Consider the following 17,657-nt stretch of genomic DNA (forward strand, 5'->3'; position numbering starts at 1 on the left):
GATTATATAAAGAAAGGTAATAGATTCCTCAATACAATTGAGAAGAGAGAAGAATGAGTGATTGTTAGCCAGCCTGAGAAATACACAACAAAGTTCACCCAGGCTTCACAAGAATGGATTTCATGTACTCAGTCCTAACAAAGGAGATGGTAGGTTGGCTAGGTTGGCTACTACCAACCGTGTGAGGGATAATAGAGTGTTTGCTCTTGCCGATGAGTAAGAATGGTGCAATTTTATGGAAATAGGTCAATGTGTAGTTTGTCTCATTTGCTACTTTAGTACCATCTTTTGTTAAAGGAAGACTGGGATCTTCATGAGATGCTCTATTGTTGAATATCTATCCCTTAGAGGGAAGTCAAGTAAGAAATATATGACCTTGCCAAGATCCAACTTGATTATTCTACTTTCCTTGTGGCCCATGAAGCAGCATTCATTGGGCTCACTGCCCCTCACATTGGTGGGACAAGTCAAATTCTGGGCTATTTGCTGACTGACAGCCATGTGCAGCAGTTCAAAGCCAGACCAGGAGCAGAATTTAATAAGAGCACACTGCTTGCTGACTCAGTCCTAGTAGAGTTGAGGTTTCTTTCGAGACATGCTAAATGCTTAAGATCATGGTAATCATTATTCCATAATGACTGACTCAACAAATGGATTTCCAAATGTGTAATTAGAAAATCTTGAACCCTTGGACTTCATCTCCCAGAATCCTTTTCCCTTCTTGCACATAGCATCCTTATGTAATGTTTATAAGTTTGGTGTAATTCTGCCTCTCACTCTCTTCTCTTGCGACTGTAGCTCAGTTAGCACCCTTTTACTCTAGCTTTTACTTTTAGTTATTATTAATAAATCTCATTAAATATAATGAATTAAATAAAAATGAATTTTTAATCTTGCACATGTGGAAATAAGGGGGGGGGTTGCATCCAGAGAAGCTAAATTCCACTATATCCTTGCTGTGTTGGGACAAAGCCAACCTCCTCCTTTTCATATGTTTAGTTTCTTATCAGTGTCTCATTTGGTTCCAAGACTGAACCTGAAATAAGAAGCTGCTGGATTTAAAGCTGGGCCTAAGACTGCTTTATTTCCTCCCAAGATTGAACCTGAATTAAGAAAAAGTGTTAGGTATTACAGCCCTGCCTACTCTAATTGGCCCAGGAGTTTCAACTTTATTCAAGAGTTGTACAGAACCAATGAACATCGGTTGAAAGATCCAGTAACTCTTTAGGAACATTAATTTGGCAGTGTCATATAATGATTTGGAAGGGGAAAATACTGGCGTTACAAAGTTAACTAAGTATTTCAGGTGAGACTTAAAGAGATCCTCACCTGGAAAGATGGCAAAAGAGATGAAGAGGGGGTGGATACAACATATATTACAAAGATAAGTGAAACCTAACTTCTTGACTGGGCCAACATGGAGTATGAGGTGTAGCGAGGAGGAGAATCTTCCATTTTGGGCAATTGAGGGAAAGTAATATGCCCACCAGTACAACTCTCAGCTTTGTTATGATTTCCTGTGAAAAAAATCTAACAAATCAAAGTTCAAATGCAAAGGTCAAAATAATTTCCATTTGAAGGATGATGTAATCATATAATATATTAAGGTAACCAGATTCTTAATTTAACTTTCTGGGGAAAAAAAAGTGAAGAAGCTCTTGACTAAGTTAAAACTTACTGGTAGAAATGTTAGTTTCTGAAGCTGAAAGAATCATTCAAAGGAGGGCTTAGGACATTCCTTTATATGCTTCAGTTCTAATTTACATTTTCATTTTCATTTACTCTTTAGTGAAACATTTTAGAGAGCAAGGAAAGCAGAAACACATCCATATGTTGTACTGTGTCAATGATGAGAAGAGCCAGTAGACACCTTTCTCTACCCCTCCAGAAGACAGCTAATGGGTAGAAGAAAGTATTTAAATTGATTTTTATTTTTCTAAGTCATTGACCTAAAAGGGGAAGGGAGGGGGGTGGACTTTGATCAGGAACAGCAACAGAAAGCAGTCAAAGGCCTTCGATTGTAGTTTCTTATATCTAAGTTTTATTAAGAAAGATCCATCACATATAGGCTAAGGTTATGGCTGTACAGGAAATTGCAGGTAGGAAAAAAAATATGCCTCCACCTTGGACATTACTAATAGCAGATGTTCTCGTTGAACATTGCCTCATGGTCACGAAGACAAATAGATAAGTCCTTGTCCATTACAATTGTTATTTTTTTTCAGGGTATGGAAACGAATCGATGTTTTCCACATTTGTATTAATAAGGGATTTGCTATATCTTATTATGAGTTCTATCAGCAATGTCCCTTCATATATCAATTTTATTATCTAGGTGGAAGTGATATACCAGAGGCTTATATTCCTAAATCATAAGCTCAGTATATAAGATCCTTTTGTCTCCCACGAAATTTTATATACAATGCTTGCAAGCTCATTCATCTAGTCTCTGTTTATCTAGATAGTTTTGTAGTGAAGGGTAGATGGTTCTAGGGGTCACATACAGCAAAGTGCTCATCACCTTGGAATAACTAGTCTGTCAAAGAAGTACCTTTCTATGAGCTCATAGAGTGGAATGTCTCTGAAACCACCAGTCTGAAACTTTTTAAGGGAAGAGTTTTGTGGCATTTCTTCATATTATCCAGATTCCAGTAAATACAGATAAAGCATGCCTTCTTCCACCTCATTCAGCTAGATCATATTAATCGTAGCTAAAGTTTTAATGGCACTACAGTGCTTACAACATGGCTTTCACTGCCCTGTCCCCCTTCCCTACTATAATACTATGTCTTCAGGTGAGAGAGAGAGAGAGGAATGAGCACTTAATAATTAAATATTATTAAGGAACAAGTAGTAATCAATTAAAGATTAGGACAGAATAAACTTTGTGCTTGACACTTAGCTCAAATAGTTACCACAACATGCCTTCTGGACAACCTTGGGAAGTGGGTGATATTATTACCTCCATTTTACAATTCTGGAAACTGAGTCAAACAAAAATTAAGTGACTTCCCCAGGGTCATAAAATTAGTAAGTATCTGAGGCTGTATTGGACCTCAAGCCGTTCTGACTTTAATCAAACTCCTTTTTTTTCACTGACCCACCTAGCTGCCTCTAGAAATAGGAGGTTGTCTACACATTGCTATCTAGGCTTAATGAAGGCATGCTTAATGTAGGCTTAAAGCAGATCACAGACAGGAAACTAAGTGATAAAAATTCATTATCTGTAGCATGTTAGATCTGTGCCAAAAAAAAAAGGGGGGGGTATTAAGACTAAAGACTCTATTAACCTTTATAGGAATAGGTTTTGGAATCTATTCAATTGTGGAATTATAAAGCTGAGAGGGATGGATCTAAGGCAAGAAGTTTTTAACCATCAGTAATGCTTAAAAATTTTTTACCAGTACTCATGGTAATGCTGGTTAATGGCTTAACAGTGAGCTTTCTTTAAAAAAATAAATAAATAAAAGTGAATGTATGGCAAACTTTTCAGTTTATTCTGTCCTAACATTTTCACCAGCTCTTTCTTAGGTCTATACAATCAACACAATACTAAATCAAGTCCTGACTTGTTTATGATCTCACAATGAAAATTTAACAATCACCCCTCTCTCCTGAGCTGGTACGAACAGGTTCTGGCACACTCCTGAAAATATCCTAAAATTTTCTCTCAAAGGTCTTCAAATCATAAGTTCTTCTAGTCTATGAAATTCTTTCATTTTGTTTTAAATCTTCACACATTCTATTTTTCCTACCTCAGGGTGTCCTTTCTTCGGCTCCTCATCTTTCTCACAGAGACTATAAACTTTGCTTGCACCCTGTTTATAGTATTCACACATTACTTCTTCCTCTCCTTAACCCTTTAGGTCTGGCATAATTGTTTTCTGGAAACTCTGGTCTGACTCAAAACTCTCTTTATACAAATAAGTGGTAAGGACCTGCCTAGGGCCACATGCTAAAAATGGCAGGATTAGGATTAGAAGCTATGCTTCTTATTTTCTTTCCATTATAAATACCTTCAATAAGAGGAAATGAAAGCAAAAAAAAAGTACTTAAAATCTGAGGAGTTACTTAAAAGAAGTCTGCTTAGCAGAGAGGAATTTAGGAGTAATGGAAATAGGACATATTAAAAGGACTACAATTGTGAGGAAAGGAGGGTTTTTAAGGAAAATGTATCTAAAGAAAAGTTAGTAAAAAGGAAAATTGGAAAACAGTATGGGAGAGATTAGGTTTAGACCAACATCTCACACCCTACACCAAGATAAATTCAGAATGGGTGAATGACTTAAATATAAAGAAGGAAACTATAAGAAAATTAGGTGAACATAGAATAGTATACCTGTCAGATCTATGGGAAAGGGAAAATTTTAAAACCAAGCAAGAGTTAGAAAAAATTTCAAAATGTAAAATAAATAATTTTGATTAGATTAAATTAAAATTTTTTTGTACAAACAAAAACAATGCAACCAAAATCAGAAGGGAAACAACAAACTGGGAAAAGAACAAAAACTCTGACAGAGGTCTAATTACTCAAATATACAAGGAGTGAAATCAGTTGTATAAAAAAATCAAGCCATTCCCCAATTGATAAATGTGCAAGGGACATGAATAGGTAATTTTCAGATAAAGAAATCAAAACTATCAATAAGCACATGAGAAAGTGTTCTAAATCTCTAATAATTAGAGAAATGCAAATCAAAACAACTTCGAGGTATCACCTCACACCAAGCAGATTGGCTAAAATGATTGAAGGGGAGAGTAATGAATGTTGGAGGGGATGTCGCAAAATTAGGACATTAATGCATTGTTTGTGGAGTTGTGAACTGATCCAACCATTCTGGATGGCAATTTGGAACTATGCCCAAGAGCTCTAAAAGACTGCCTGCCCTTCAATCCAGCCATAGCATTGCTAGGTTTGTACCCCAAAGAGATCATAGAGAAACAGACTTGTACAAAAATATTTATAGCCATGCTTTTTGTGGTGGCAAAAAACTGGAAAATGAAGGGATGCCCTTCAATTGGGGAATGGCTGAAAATTGTGATATATGCTGATGATGCAATATTATCGTGCTCAAAGGAATAATAAACTGGAGGAATTCCATGTGAACTGGAAAGACCTCCAGGAATTGATGCAGAGTGAAAGAAGCAGAGCCAAAAGAACATTGTACACAGAGGCTGATAAACTGTGGTAAAATCGAATGTAATGGACTTCTGTACTAGCAGCAATGCAATGACCCAGGACAATTCTGAGAGATTTATGGAAAAGAACACTACCCACATTCAGAGGAAGAACTACAGGAGAGGAAACACAGAAGAAAAGCAACCACTTGAGCGCATGGGTGGATGCAGACATGGTTGGGGATGTGACACTAAATGACCATACAAATGCAACTATCAATAATATGTAAATAAGTCTTGATTGATCACACATGTTAAAACCAGTGGAAATGTGCATTGGATATGGGGGGTAAAGTGGGGTGAAGGGGAAAGTACAAATAAGAATCATGTAACCATAGAAAATCTTTCCAAAAAAATAAAATATTTTTTAAAAATAAATAAATGAAGTAATGTTTGTTAGGGGAAAAAAGGAATAAAAGAAGGATAGAAGGAAATGGTGTCATATATATATATATANCCTTCAATAAGAGGAAATGAAAGCAAAAAAAAAGTACTTAAAATCTGAGGAGTTACTTAAAAGAAGTCTGCTTAGCAGAGAGGAATTTAGGAGTAATGGAAATAGGACATATTAAAAGGACTACAATTGTGAGGAAAGGAGGGTTTTTAAGGAAAATGTATCTAAAGAAAAGTTAGTAAAAAGGAAAATTGGAAAACAGTATGGGAGAGATTAGGTTTGGACCAACATCTCACACCCTACACCAAGATAAATTCAGAATGGGTGAATGACTTAAATATAAAGAAGGAAACTATAAGAAAATTAGGTGAACATAGAATAGTATACCTGTCAGATCTATGGGAAAGGGAAAATTTTAAAACCAAGCAAGAGTTAGAAAAAATTTCAAAATGTAAAATAAATAATTTTGATTATATTAAATTAAAATTTTTTTGTACAAACAAAAACAATGCAACCAAAATCAGAAGGGAAACAACAAACTGGGAAAAGAACAAAAACTCTGACAGAGGTCTAATTACTCAAATATACAAGGAGTGAAATCAGTTGTATAAAAAAATCAAGCCATTCCCCAATTGATAAATGTGCAAGGGACATGAATAGGTAATTTTCAGATAAAGAAATCAAAACTATCAATAAGCACATGAGAAAGTGTTCTAAATCTCTAATAATTAGAGAAATGCAAATCAAAACAACTTCGAGGTATCACCTCACACCAAGCAGATTGGCTAAAATGATTGAAGGGGAGAGTAATGAATGTTGGAGGGGATGTCGCAAAATTAGGACATTAATGCATTGTTTGTGGAGTTGTGAACTGATCCAACCATTCTGGATGGCAATTTGGAACTATGCCCAAGAGCTCTAAAAGACTGCCTGCCCTTCAATCCAGCCATAGCATTGCTAGGTTTGTACCCCAAAGAGATCATAGAGAAACAGACTTGTACAAAAATATTTATAGCTGCGCTTTTTGTGGTGGCAAAAAACAGGAAAATGAAGGGATGCCCTTCAATTGGGGAATGGCTGAAAATTGTGATATATGCTGATGATGCAATATTATCGTGCTCAAAGGAATAATAAACTGGAGGAATTCCATGTGAACTGGAAAGACCTCCAGGAATTGATGCAGAGTGAAAGAAGCAGAGCCAAAAGAACATTGTACACAGAGGCTGATAAACTGTGGTAAAATCGAATGTAATGGACTTCTGTACTAGCAGCAATGCAATGACCCAGGACAATTCTGAGGGATTTATGGAAAAGAACACTACCCACATTCAGAGGAAGAACTACAGGAGAGGAAACACAGAAGAAAAGCAACCACTTGAGCGCATGGGTGGATGCAGACATGGTTGGGGATGTGACACTAAATGACCATACAAATGCAACTATCAATAATATGTAAATAAGTCTTGATTGATCACACATGTTAAAACCAGTGGAAATGTGCATTGGATATGGGGGGTAAAGTGGGGTGAAGGGGAAAGTACAAATAAGAATCATGTAACCATAGAAAATCTTTCCAAAAAAATAAAATATTTTTTAAAAATAAATAAATGAAGTAATGTTTGTTAGGGGAAAAAAGGAATAAAAGAAGGATAGAAGGAAATGGTGTCATATATATATATATACATATATATGTATATATATATATATGTAAGTTATATATAGATTGACAGTATAAAAATACCAATTTGTGTAGAGACAAGAATATATCTTATAATGAAGAACAATACCTTTTATTTTAATACTTTGAGGAAAATACATGATCTCTGCATTCTACAATTATATGAATCCAGATGCCACTTTTAAATAACCTGTTTCTAAAATCTATAATCTGAAATGTTTCACCTATCCAAAATTAATCTCAAGATATATTCAACAGTGGACTTGTTAACAAGGTAACGAAATGTCTTCTATGAGATTTCATAGCTTTGGGCTCCATTTAAGAGTCTAGGTTTGCACTTAAATGTCAGACCAACCTAAAAAAGATTAATAAAATAACTTGGTGTGAATCGTTCTGATGCTTTCCTGAGCTGAGATAGCAAGTAAGAGAAGATATTTTGATGAGCAAGAAGGTCACTCTATTTGGCAGCAGTTCATGAGAAATGTCCATGATCAGAGTTATCTGCCTACAGAATTATGCCACTTTGTAAGTGAAGAAAGGGCCAAGAGTATGCATTTGGTTAATAAAAAAGCTAGAAGGTAAAATCAAGGCTTTACTTCATTCTTTATAAACAAAAAAGCAAAGTGTGAGTTTTCTCATACATATGAAATATGAAGGAGATGATCATATCTGAATGACAGAATTGTAACATATCAGAGCTTGCAGTAGGCTCCTATACAGAACAAGTTATTACAACAAGTATTTAATCTTAAACAAACTATCACCCTGATATTGAAAAATCACAACACTAGATTAAGTGGCCAAATGAAAAATTACATTATGGCCCTGATCAAAACCACATGCAATGAGAGTATTACAAGATGTAATTTCTAGGCTAAGAAAATTGCATTTTAAACTTCTTTAATACAATAATATAATATATAGGAAACTGGCACAAAGGGCCAACATTATAAAATTTAGGAAACTTACAAATTTTAACATATTTTTAGTCATCTTTGAGTTGACTTTCCTCCTTTCTCTTAGGCAAACATTATTGAAATTCAGCATGTACAAATAAAATCCTACAATCTAAACTAAACCATAGTTTTGGTATCATATATTGCTTAGGATGACTATTATTATTTATAACTTATCTATATTTCATCAGACTATATTTCACTTTTTTTAAACCCTTAGCTTTTTTTCTTGGAATCATACTAAGTATGGTTCCAAGGCAGAAGTGTAAGAGTAGGCAACTAGGGTTAAGTGACTTGCCCAGGGTCACATAGCTAAGAAGTGTCTGAGATAAGATTTGAACCCAGAACCTCTCATCTCTAGGTTTGACACTTTTTCCCCTGAGTCACCAATAGCTGACCCACAGAACATTTTAATACATAAGGGAAGCAGCATTTTCTATAACATAAGAGCTGACTTCAAATCTCAGAAGATGTGTGTTCAAGTTCCATTTCTTACAAATACTGGGTATTATCCATAAGCAATTCACTAATCTTTGAGCATTATATCAACTTTCTAAGATGGTGTGAATTGCAGAGAAGTTACTAACTTGCACTGGTTAGAAATAATTTTCTTCACTGAGGATATACCAATTTATACCAATTAAGTCACTAATTAAGACAATTCAGACAAATGCCTGTTATAGCTTTTTCTCCTCACACTCTATTATACACTAATAATATACACACAGACCCAGAGAGACATGTACACACTCCTGATGATAAGGCAAAACAATGGAAATATCCTTTTTTAAAATCTAGTTTCTTATTGTGACTTCAATGAATATCCAAGCTGACCTATTCACACTTTAGAAAGACTTTAACCAAGCTTTAAAGCAATTATATGTAGTAAAATTAAAAACGAAGAATAACAAAAAAAACCCCACAACAACCAATATTTCCTTGTCCTGGCATGCCCCCTCCTTAAAATGTGAAGTGTGTAAAGTATGTGTTTGTAAATTTGTCAGGTATCTTTTCAATGCATGAACAACAAAAAATCAGGGTATCACATATTTGAAGGAAATATGAAACACATGTATCACTATTGTAAGACAAACTTTATATATATTGTGTTGGAGATTATCCAGAACAATACTATCCTGTCGACAGAAAATGTTTTCTTGGTCACTGTTTGCACTATAGCAGCAGATTGCACAGCATAACATGGTGCAGAGATTTGACAAATCTATTATAGAAGTAATTCAAATAATTCAGAATCTTCATGTCCAGTCTAGCAAAGTCATAAATTGGAGAGGAAGATATTTACTCTGTTCATGGTGGTTAAATAAATCTGGTTGTATCAATATCCTGTTTTCTATCTACAGCATTCATCAATCCATTTATGGATCCATATATCAAAAGTATCAATCTTTATCAATTAATGGCTATTTTTTTCATATCCCCATGCAATAGATCTAAAGTAAGGATAGGATAAGTAGTATATTGAACACCATAAACATAGAAAAAGAATTGCAAATAATGTTTCAAAGTTTACACTAAGTTAAAAAAAAAGAGTAACCCATAAATACGTTGAATTGTAGGCTTTGATCCTTTCAACTTCTCTGCTAAAAACCTACATACAATAAGAAATGCATATTTTCCCTTATCATCAACTGGTTGGAAAAAGAAAGAAATCATTACCTTTCCCACGTACTGAGGCTCGGAGCCCATGTACTCTTCCAGGACAAAAAATTGATTCCAAACCCATCCACGTTTAACACGCTGGGCAGGTGATTGCCTTCCTGGCATGATGAAAACATTTTCTCTTGACTCTGTGGCTAAAGACTGTTGTGGCTGTGACTGCAGTGGTGTTAGGAGACCTCCATCAAACAGGACCCAGAGAAGCAGGGATAAGCAGTTCCTTGTAAGCATTGGCAAAAGCTTCCCTACAGCAAAGTAATAAAAACTCCAGTACTCAGTGCAGAATTGTAGAATCCAGGTTTGAGGTATCTGTGGCCTCCACCACTTAGCTTCTGACTTTATTGAGGAAATGGTAATGCAGGCATTAATCCTTCTGATGATAAGGTTTTTGCTGTGTTAAATTCCATCTAAAGGGACCTATAAAAGAGATTTACACGGCAACATCAAATTATGCAAAATTACATTAAAAAGCTCATCAAAACTCTTATCATATTTACCCGCTTACATGGTAACCCAAAGGAAAGACACAGTACAGTACTTAAAAGCTGTCTTTGCTTCAAAGACTTGGTAAAGACCATTGTAATGAAAGCTGTCAAAATGAATGGTTTGACTAGGCTGTTTTTAAACTCAGTGATTATAAATCCTGTGAAAAGCACAGTTATCATATACTTGTACTATGAGCAGAAATAGCCTTTTTTAAAAGCTCAGGAATACAAAATTCTGGCAGATATGCTGGTCTCTTTGTGTACAAATTTCCACTTTGCATATATGCCAGATTTTTTCCACATAGAAACATCCATTCTCAACCTAGATTATATGCTTTCTTTATTTTTTTAAATGACGTATTCTTCTGTGTTTACTTGGGAAATATGAAATACAGAAGGATAAAAATGACATAGTTCAATGTATTTCTGCATCTTTATCTCTATCATCTATTCTCTCTAGTTCTTTCATCTATCTTTTTATTTGTCATCAGTTTATCTAGTCCATATCTTCAATTTTTATCTTTATCTACTATTACTGATCTTTAACTTTTTATACATTTATTTCAGAATTTCAGATTACATTAGCATAAGGAATTTCAAGGCAATAAAACCCAACAACTAGTACAGATTGGCAAGTGTTCTACAATTTATCTTTTGGAGCAAGTGTTCTAATTTGTTTCCTTAATTTTTAATAACTATTTCAATTGAATTTGTTCTCTTTGTAACATTTATTTTGTCCTATTCATTTAAAGTATTATTTCCAAAGAGGTCTATGACATACAATTTAGAAAAAGAATTGAAAGTTTAAGAGCCCCTGGTTTACAGATTTGTCTTGGGGATTGAGGAGTGAGATGATTTGTTCAAAGTGACAAGGCCAACATGTGTCAAAGACAGGACTTGAACCCAGGTCATCCTGATCAGGGAGCCTCCATGCATTGTCACACTGATTTTCAATTGAATATGAAAATCTTTTAATAGTAAAATGACCAGAGTTTCTACAGTATTTCCCCAATTCTTCCATTCATGTTTAAGTCAGTTTTACAACTGAATTTTATATAGTAGATCGGGGAGAAAAATCTGTCTAACTCTACGTACAGGCACTACTTAATTGAAAGATTGTGATTATCCATTTCTCCCTTTGCAGCCCTAGATAGCTCATAATGTTAAACCTGAAATATTGAAAATAGTCAGCCTTCCATTGAGAAGCTAATATTCAGAAATCATGATCATTTTTTCTAAATAATTTATTGGATTTTTTTTCTTTTTTAATTAAGGGAAGGCAGAGAACAACTAAATGATGTCCTATCTTCAAATTTCCCCTTAACAGCTCCTATTTTCTAATATACAGAGAGTTTTACTTCTCTGCTTCTTTTTCTATCTTGTAGATCAAAACATGTTTTGTAAAAAAGGCTGGTAAACCCAGTGTACTAAGGTGGAGATGACTGAGGAAGCCGAAAGAGAGGTTCATTTCTGATGTAACAGAATTCACCTGACACAGATTGCCTTCTCCATTGCTTACTTGTAATAACACTTGCTATTCTTGATAGAAATGTATTATAAACAAACAAACAAAAAAGAAATGTATTATAAAAATTAGAAAGATGATTTTTGTAAAAATTAAAGTGCAATGGAAATACATTTTCACTTTTTCTGTATCAAAAGAGTCCTTTTGATAAATAAACAAAATAGAATAAAAGAGAGATTTGTTATGAAATTGTTAATTTTGCCTGCAGGATTGCTACTACTCAGGTATCAAAATATAAATAAAAATATAGTATATTTTACATTATAAATCAATTTCTTGAAGCAAGAATCTCACATAGTCAATGTAGAAAAACTCAGACACATTTATATACTTTGAATCATTGGGTCACGGCTATGTAGAGGAAATTCTAGTGTGGTCATGGAGTATGCCCAAGGACCATGTAACATATAGAAGTATTATCAGTTTTAGAGATCCACACCAGTGTTTTCATACACTTAATGGAGACTGTATTGTATTTTTCCTTCCATCAGTTTTCAGTTTCAAATATAATTGACATTGACACCTTACAAATGGTCATTTATTGAATCTTCTTATTCCTATTCCTCCTCACTCTCAGACTCCTCCACCCCCAACTCTAATCTTTTTCAACCAGACACACAAGGCAGAGATAGAAGATAATAACATTGATGAGTAAGGCTGAGAGGAGAAGATAAGATTCCCTAGAAACCCTTGACAGTGTATTTTGAGCTTAACTCGTTTTGATGCATAACTCGTTTTTATTTGGGGTGGACTAATGAGAAAAAAAAAGATAGGAGAGAAGAAAGACAGATACACACAGAGAGTAGTGAGTTCTCTATCGCTAGATGTTTTAAGAAGTTATTTGACATCTTGTAAAGAATAATAAAAGGAACATCCTGCTTAGGGATAAGTTGGACTAGATGGACTTTGAGGTGCCTCCAAACTCTGAAAGTTTGTGATTCTATTAGAGACAATGGAGTACTACTGGAAAATCTATGAGAAAGAGGGATTTAAAAAAAATACTAAAAGTATCAAGTTGTCTAATAGGTTTTAGATATTCACTAATGGAAATGATTAGCTTTAGTGCTCATCAAAAGAATGATGTGTTGGTAGAATCAAGGAAAAGGCGTCTAAAGGTAAGATCTTTAATCCAAGTTTTTTGTTACTAGTAATTTATATGAATTTAGACAAATCACATCACTGCTCTAAGCACCTTCGATGCTTAAATGGTATATTTAGTCTATATGAGGATGCTGCTACTCACCTTGCTTTTAAATAGTATTAATAAAACTGAGAGAATAAGGAAGGAAAGAACATAGAAGGATAGAGATGGTGCTTGGAAATCTAGGTGGATCCACAGGGTTTGTGATTTCTGGCCATGTTTCCCCCCAGGTTCCCTAGGTTTGGATCTGATACGCAGATGATCCTTAGCTTCCTTTGAAGCTCAGCTTGGGTACCACTGATTCCTCTATGATGACTTTCTTAACTCACAAATTGTGTCTCCCTACCAAAACCTTTTATGAATGTTCACTATGTATCTTTGCAAGTATTTGTATGTCTTCTCACATAGAATGTAAACTCCTTGAGGGTGTGGATTGGTTTTGTTTTGTTTTTATATTTCTAACACCTAATTAATGGTCTGGAATATAGTAGTTATTTAATAAGTGCTTGATTTATTGATAGATGGAGTGAGGAGTCTTCTTTCCTAATATTCTCATCTCTCCCCATTCTCTCTACTCACTCTGCCACTCCATGGGTTGAGATCCTTATATCCTAGATTATTGAATCGTCTTTCTTATTGGGTTTCTGGATTCTATTCCCTCCCTTCTCCACTTCATCTTTCACTGAAATTCCAAAAAAAAAATATCTCCTGAAGCACAGATATGACTCTGTCACTTCTTTGCTCAAGACCTTTCCTTATCTTCCCTATTGTGTTTAGGATGAAACAGAAACTTCATAGCCTGAGGTTAAAAGCCCCTCAAAATCATGATCCAGCTTACCTTTTTTTAGGCTGTTTCCACATTACTTGTTTTCACATATTCTATTTTCTTTTTCTAAATTAATATTAATATCCTTATCTTTAAGCAAAGAATTAAACCATGTATTGGTTTCCAGAAAGAAGAACAATTAGGGCTAAGCTATGGAGGTTAAGTGACTTGCCCAAGGTCACACAGATAGGAAGTGTTTGAGGCCAAATTTGAACCCAGGACCTCCCATCTCTGGGCCTGGCTCTCAATCCACTGAGCCACCTAGTTGTATCTCACTCATTCTACTTTCCAAACAAACTGAACTACTTACTGATACCTAAACTCAGTAATCCATCACTGACCCCCATGCCTGTGAAGTGTTTTTTCCATGCCTGAAATCCATTCCTTTATTTTTAACTCTTAGAAACCCTAGTTTCCATCAAGGCTCATCACTGATGGTAAGTCTTTACTGATTACCCCTGTGTTAAGTGTTCTCTCCCTTCTACTCAAATAATTATGTATAAACACATCCTTCTTTTCTAAGAAGAATGTAAATTTCTTCAGAGTATGGACTGTTTTTATTTTAATTTTAATTTCATCTTCATATGGCAGCTTCATGATACTGTGAATAAAGCTGAGAGACTAGAGTTAGATCTGAGTTCAAATTCAGCCTTGGACATTTCCTTGCTTTTGTGTCCTTAGATGAGTCACACTTCTGTTTGCTTCAGTTCCCTAAATTGAAAAATAGAGTTGTTAGGCTTGTTATGAGGTTCAAATGAAATGATACTTTTAAAAGGCTTCATAGAGTGTCTGATCCATAGTAGGCAGAATACAAATGTTTACTTCTTTCCCTTCCCTTTATATCCTCAGAACTGAGGATATATTTAGTGATTAATGAATGTCTATGAAATGGGATTAGAGTGGATTAAAGAATGAATGTGGTGAAAGAGAGCAAACTAAAATCAACTGTCAACTTTGTGGTCATTTAGTTAATATTTCTGAAATTAGACCATTAATTAATTAATTCGTTCATTCATTCAAAACACTGAGTCTCTCCATCTCCATCTCCTTGATGGTAGGGATTAGTTTGGTTTTGTTTTTATATCTCTAAGACCTAATTAATCTTCCATGCTGGAAGTACAGGTTCTACTCACAGATTCTATAACATCATTAATTAGCACAATAGCTTTCATCTGCTCCATTTCTACCCTGGACCAGATCTTCCCTCTTTATGCCATTTGGTGGCATCTACTCCTAGGGACTTGCTATAGAAATGCAGAACTTTGCAAGGACATCTGTTCAGCATATCCCACTGGAGCTCAGACCTGCTGACTTTAAAAGGTCCATCGATCTCAGTCAGTCTACTGGGTTCTCTGAAGTTATATTTATGCATTGACATGCCTGGCAGACAATGAATTTGGAATCTAACATATCTGATGCTAATTCCTAATTATTCAGAACCAGGAAATGATGATGTCATCATGTGTGAGAAAAATATGAGTATACTCTCATCCTCCTACCATTAATCATATTATGCTTATGAAAATTAAACCCTCTGGTGTCAATTTTCCATACTTGTGATGAATGAACCTAATAACAATTCTGGGATCAAAGGCATCCTTGAAAGGCCTACATATGTTTTTGGGACCTATTTTATAGTTTTCTTTAAAATTTTTTTGTTTATCTAATGTCTTTATCATGTAGAGTTATATTGTATTAACTCAAAAAATTTTGAATTATAAAAATTTCAGCAGCCTCTATAGTTTTGGCCATAGAGTCCTGAATATGGTACTGAAAAAGGAACACACACACACACACACACACACTTCTTCATCTATATAATCTGAGCACATATTTTTTAGGGCTCCCAAGCCAACATCATTTCACCATGATCCTAAAATCCTTTCCATGTTAACTGTAAAACTGCATCCCCTTACTGAAGAGATATTACTGTCAGTGCATTATGACTCTCCCAGCAGATCATAGCCTCCGGCCACGGCTGCCAGCCAGGGAGCTTTTAAAGTGTTATATCGCAACAAAAATAATGCAAGGAGATTGAAGGACTCCGGGCACCAAGTGAAAGGGAAACAACTCCCTTCTGGCTAACAATAGAGCAAAAAACTGTGTTTCACCTACATACAACCATCATCCTTTGTATACAGGTGTCAGCACCAATAGCACTGATGCAAAAGCATTAATAACAGACTTATTTTGAGGCAATAGCACCCCCATAGAAACATGGTTCCTTTAAAATTGTCCTTGGTAGAAGGGACAGCTCTAGCAGTGACTCATATTGAAAGTCAGAGGCCCCGTGGTCAAATATTGATTTTTGACTAATAGTCTTTTCTTCTTACAGAGCCAAAATGCCATTCCAAAGGCAATCCAATACTGATACTAGCTCTCTGGAGCCCAAAATTCCTTTCAATAGAAAAGAACTTTAAAAAAATGGACAAATCAAGAGGGTGAGTCCATATAGGGGAAGAACCCACTAACAAAAGGATTCTCCCATTCAATTAATCTCCTGGTTCAGATAAACAAAAAGGCAATGTCCATTTTTGAAAATATTCTTTTGAACCTGATTCCAATGTACTTAATTACTGTTATATTCTGGAAAGTTTTCTTTTCCAAAAATGGGCAAATTCTGGAAGGATGGGTCTATTAACATGTAAAGGATCTGAACATGGTTCTGGTCCTATTAGCTGAACAAGATCCATGCCAAAATGTTTTGCTCAGTTTTTTATTTATTTTTTAAAATAAAATACTCTTTAAAGTCAAATATTTAGTGTAGGGGGATTGGTATGAATGAAATCATGAGACTTTCACAGTGTGATAACAGTTGGGTTGAGCACAAGCTCTACTTACTTAGTCTGTTATGTTTTTGGGTGGGTAGGTCAAAAGTATATGACACCATACTTGATTTCAAGAAATGAATAGTTGAATTGATGTTCAGGCTAGAGAAGTAGAAATGCACACAGAATTATATACATTATTGCCAACATTAAAAATTCCATTTGGAATTCTAAAGTAGATAAATGACATACATTTAATTCCAGTGAAGGGACATGACACACCAACCCAACTTCCATTTGTACTGGCTCCACAATTGCAGGCATCCAGTTATGCTGCTTTATGTTCAAGTAATGTAACTATACTTATTTCTCCTAAATATCCTCCCTCTTCCTTCTCAATCCCATTCCTCCTTACTTCACTCATTATCAAGCCCACTTCACTTAGTTCTTTGAAAGTTCTTCTTTATTGTAAAGAAAGTATACTCTAAATACAAAATTTCCAACCTACATCCCTTCTTTCTCCTCACTTTAATAGAAAGGTAGCTCTTCTGCTAATGGAAGCATCTTTTCCTATCTTTCCTCCACAGTCTCCTAGCTCACAGGATCAAGAGGAAAGAAAGGTGTACTCTTTTTTTTTATACTACTAATTTCATAAATGTTTTTTACTATTCTCTGTGAATAAATTTTCTCTTTCTCTAAGATATACCCTTTTTCTGGCATATAATCCAACAGTCAAAAAACATTCATTAAGTATGTGTCAAAAGAAAAGTGTGTGAGGGAGTCCCTGACCATTAAGAAGTTCATTTTCTGATCAGTCAACAAGCTAAATATTTAGGTGCATGCAAGATATACACAGAGAAGATGGAATATAATATCAAAAGGGAAAGCACTAGCAGTTAACATGACTGGGGAATGGTGGAAACTCTCTCAAAAGTTAGAATTTCGGTTAAATTTTTAAGAAAGGCAGGGAATGTTAGAGACAAATAAGTGTGAAAGTATCCCTAGGTGGAAGATGGAGCATCATGTGTA

General features: G+C 34.9%; 1 protein-coding gene across 2 annotated transcripts in view; it reads right to left on the minus strand.

Annotated features, from left to right (window-relative positions):
• The window catches only part of CDH12 (cadherin 12), a 382,411-nt gene extending 372,297 nt beyond the window's left edge, over nucleotides 1–10,114 (minus strand). For both annotated transcript variants that reach the window (XM_044657897.1, XM_044657896.1), the window contains exon 1: nucleotides 9,884–10,114. In XM_044657897.1, coding sequence (XP_044513832.1) covers nucleotides 9,884–10,114 — 231 coding nt within the window. The remainder of the gene's footprint in view (nucleotides 1–9,883) is intronic.
• Nucleotides 10,115–17,657: the final 7,543 nt, after the last annotated feature.

The sequence above is a fragment of the Gracilinanus agilis genome, chromosome 1 (assembly GCF_016433145.1).
Source record: "Gracilinanus agilis isolate LMUSP501 chromosome 1, AgileGrace, whole genome shotgun sequence".
NCBI classification, from domain to species: Eukaryota; Metazoa; Chordata; class Mammalia; order Didelphimorphia; family Didelphidae; genus Gracilinanus; species Gracilinanus agilis.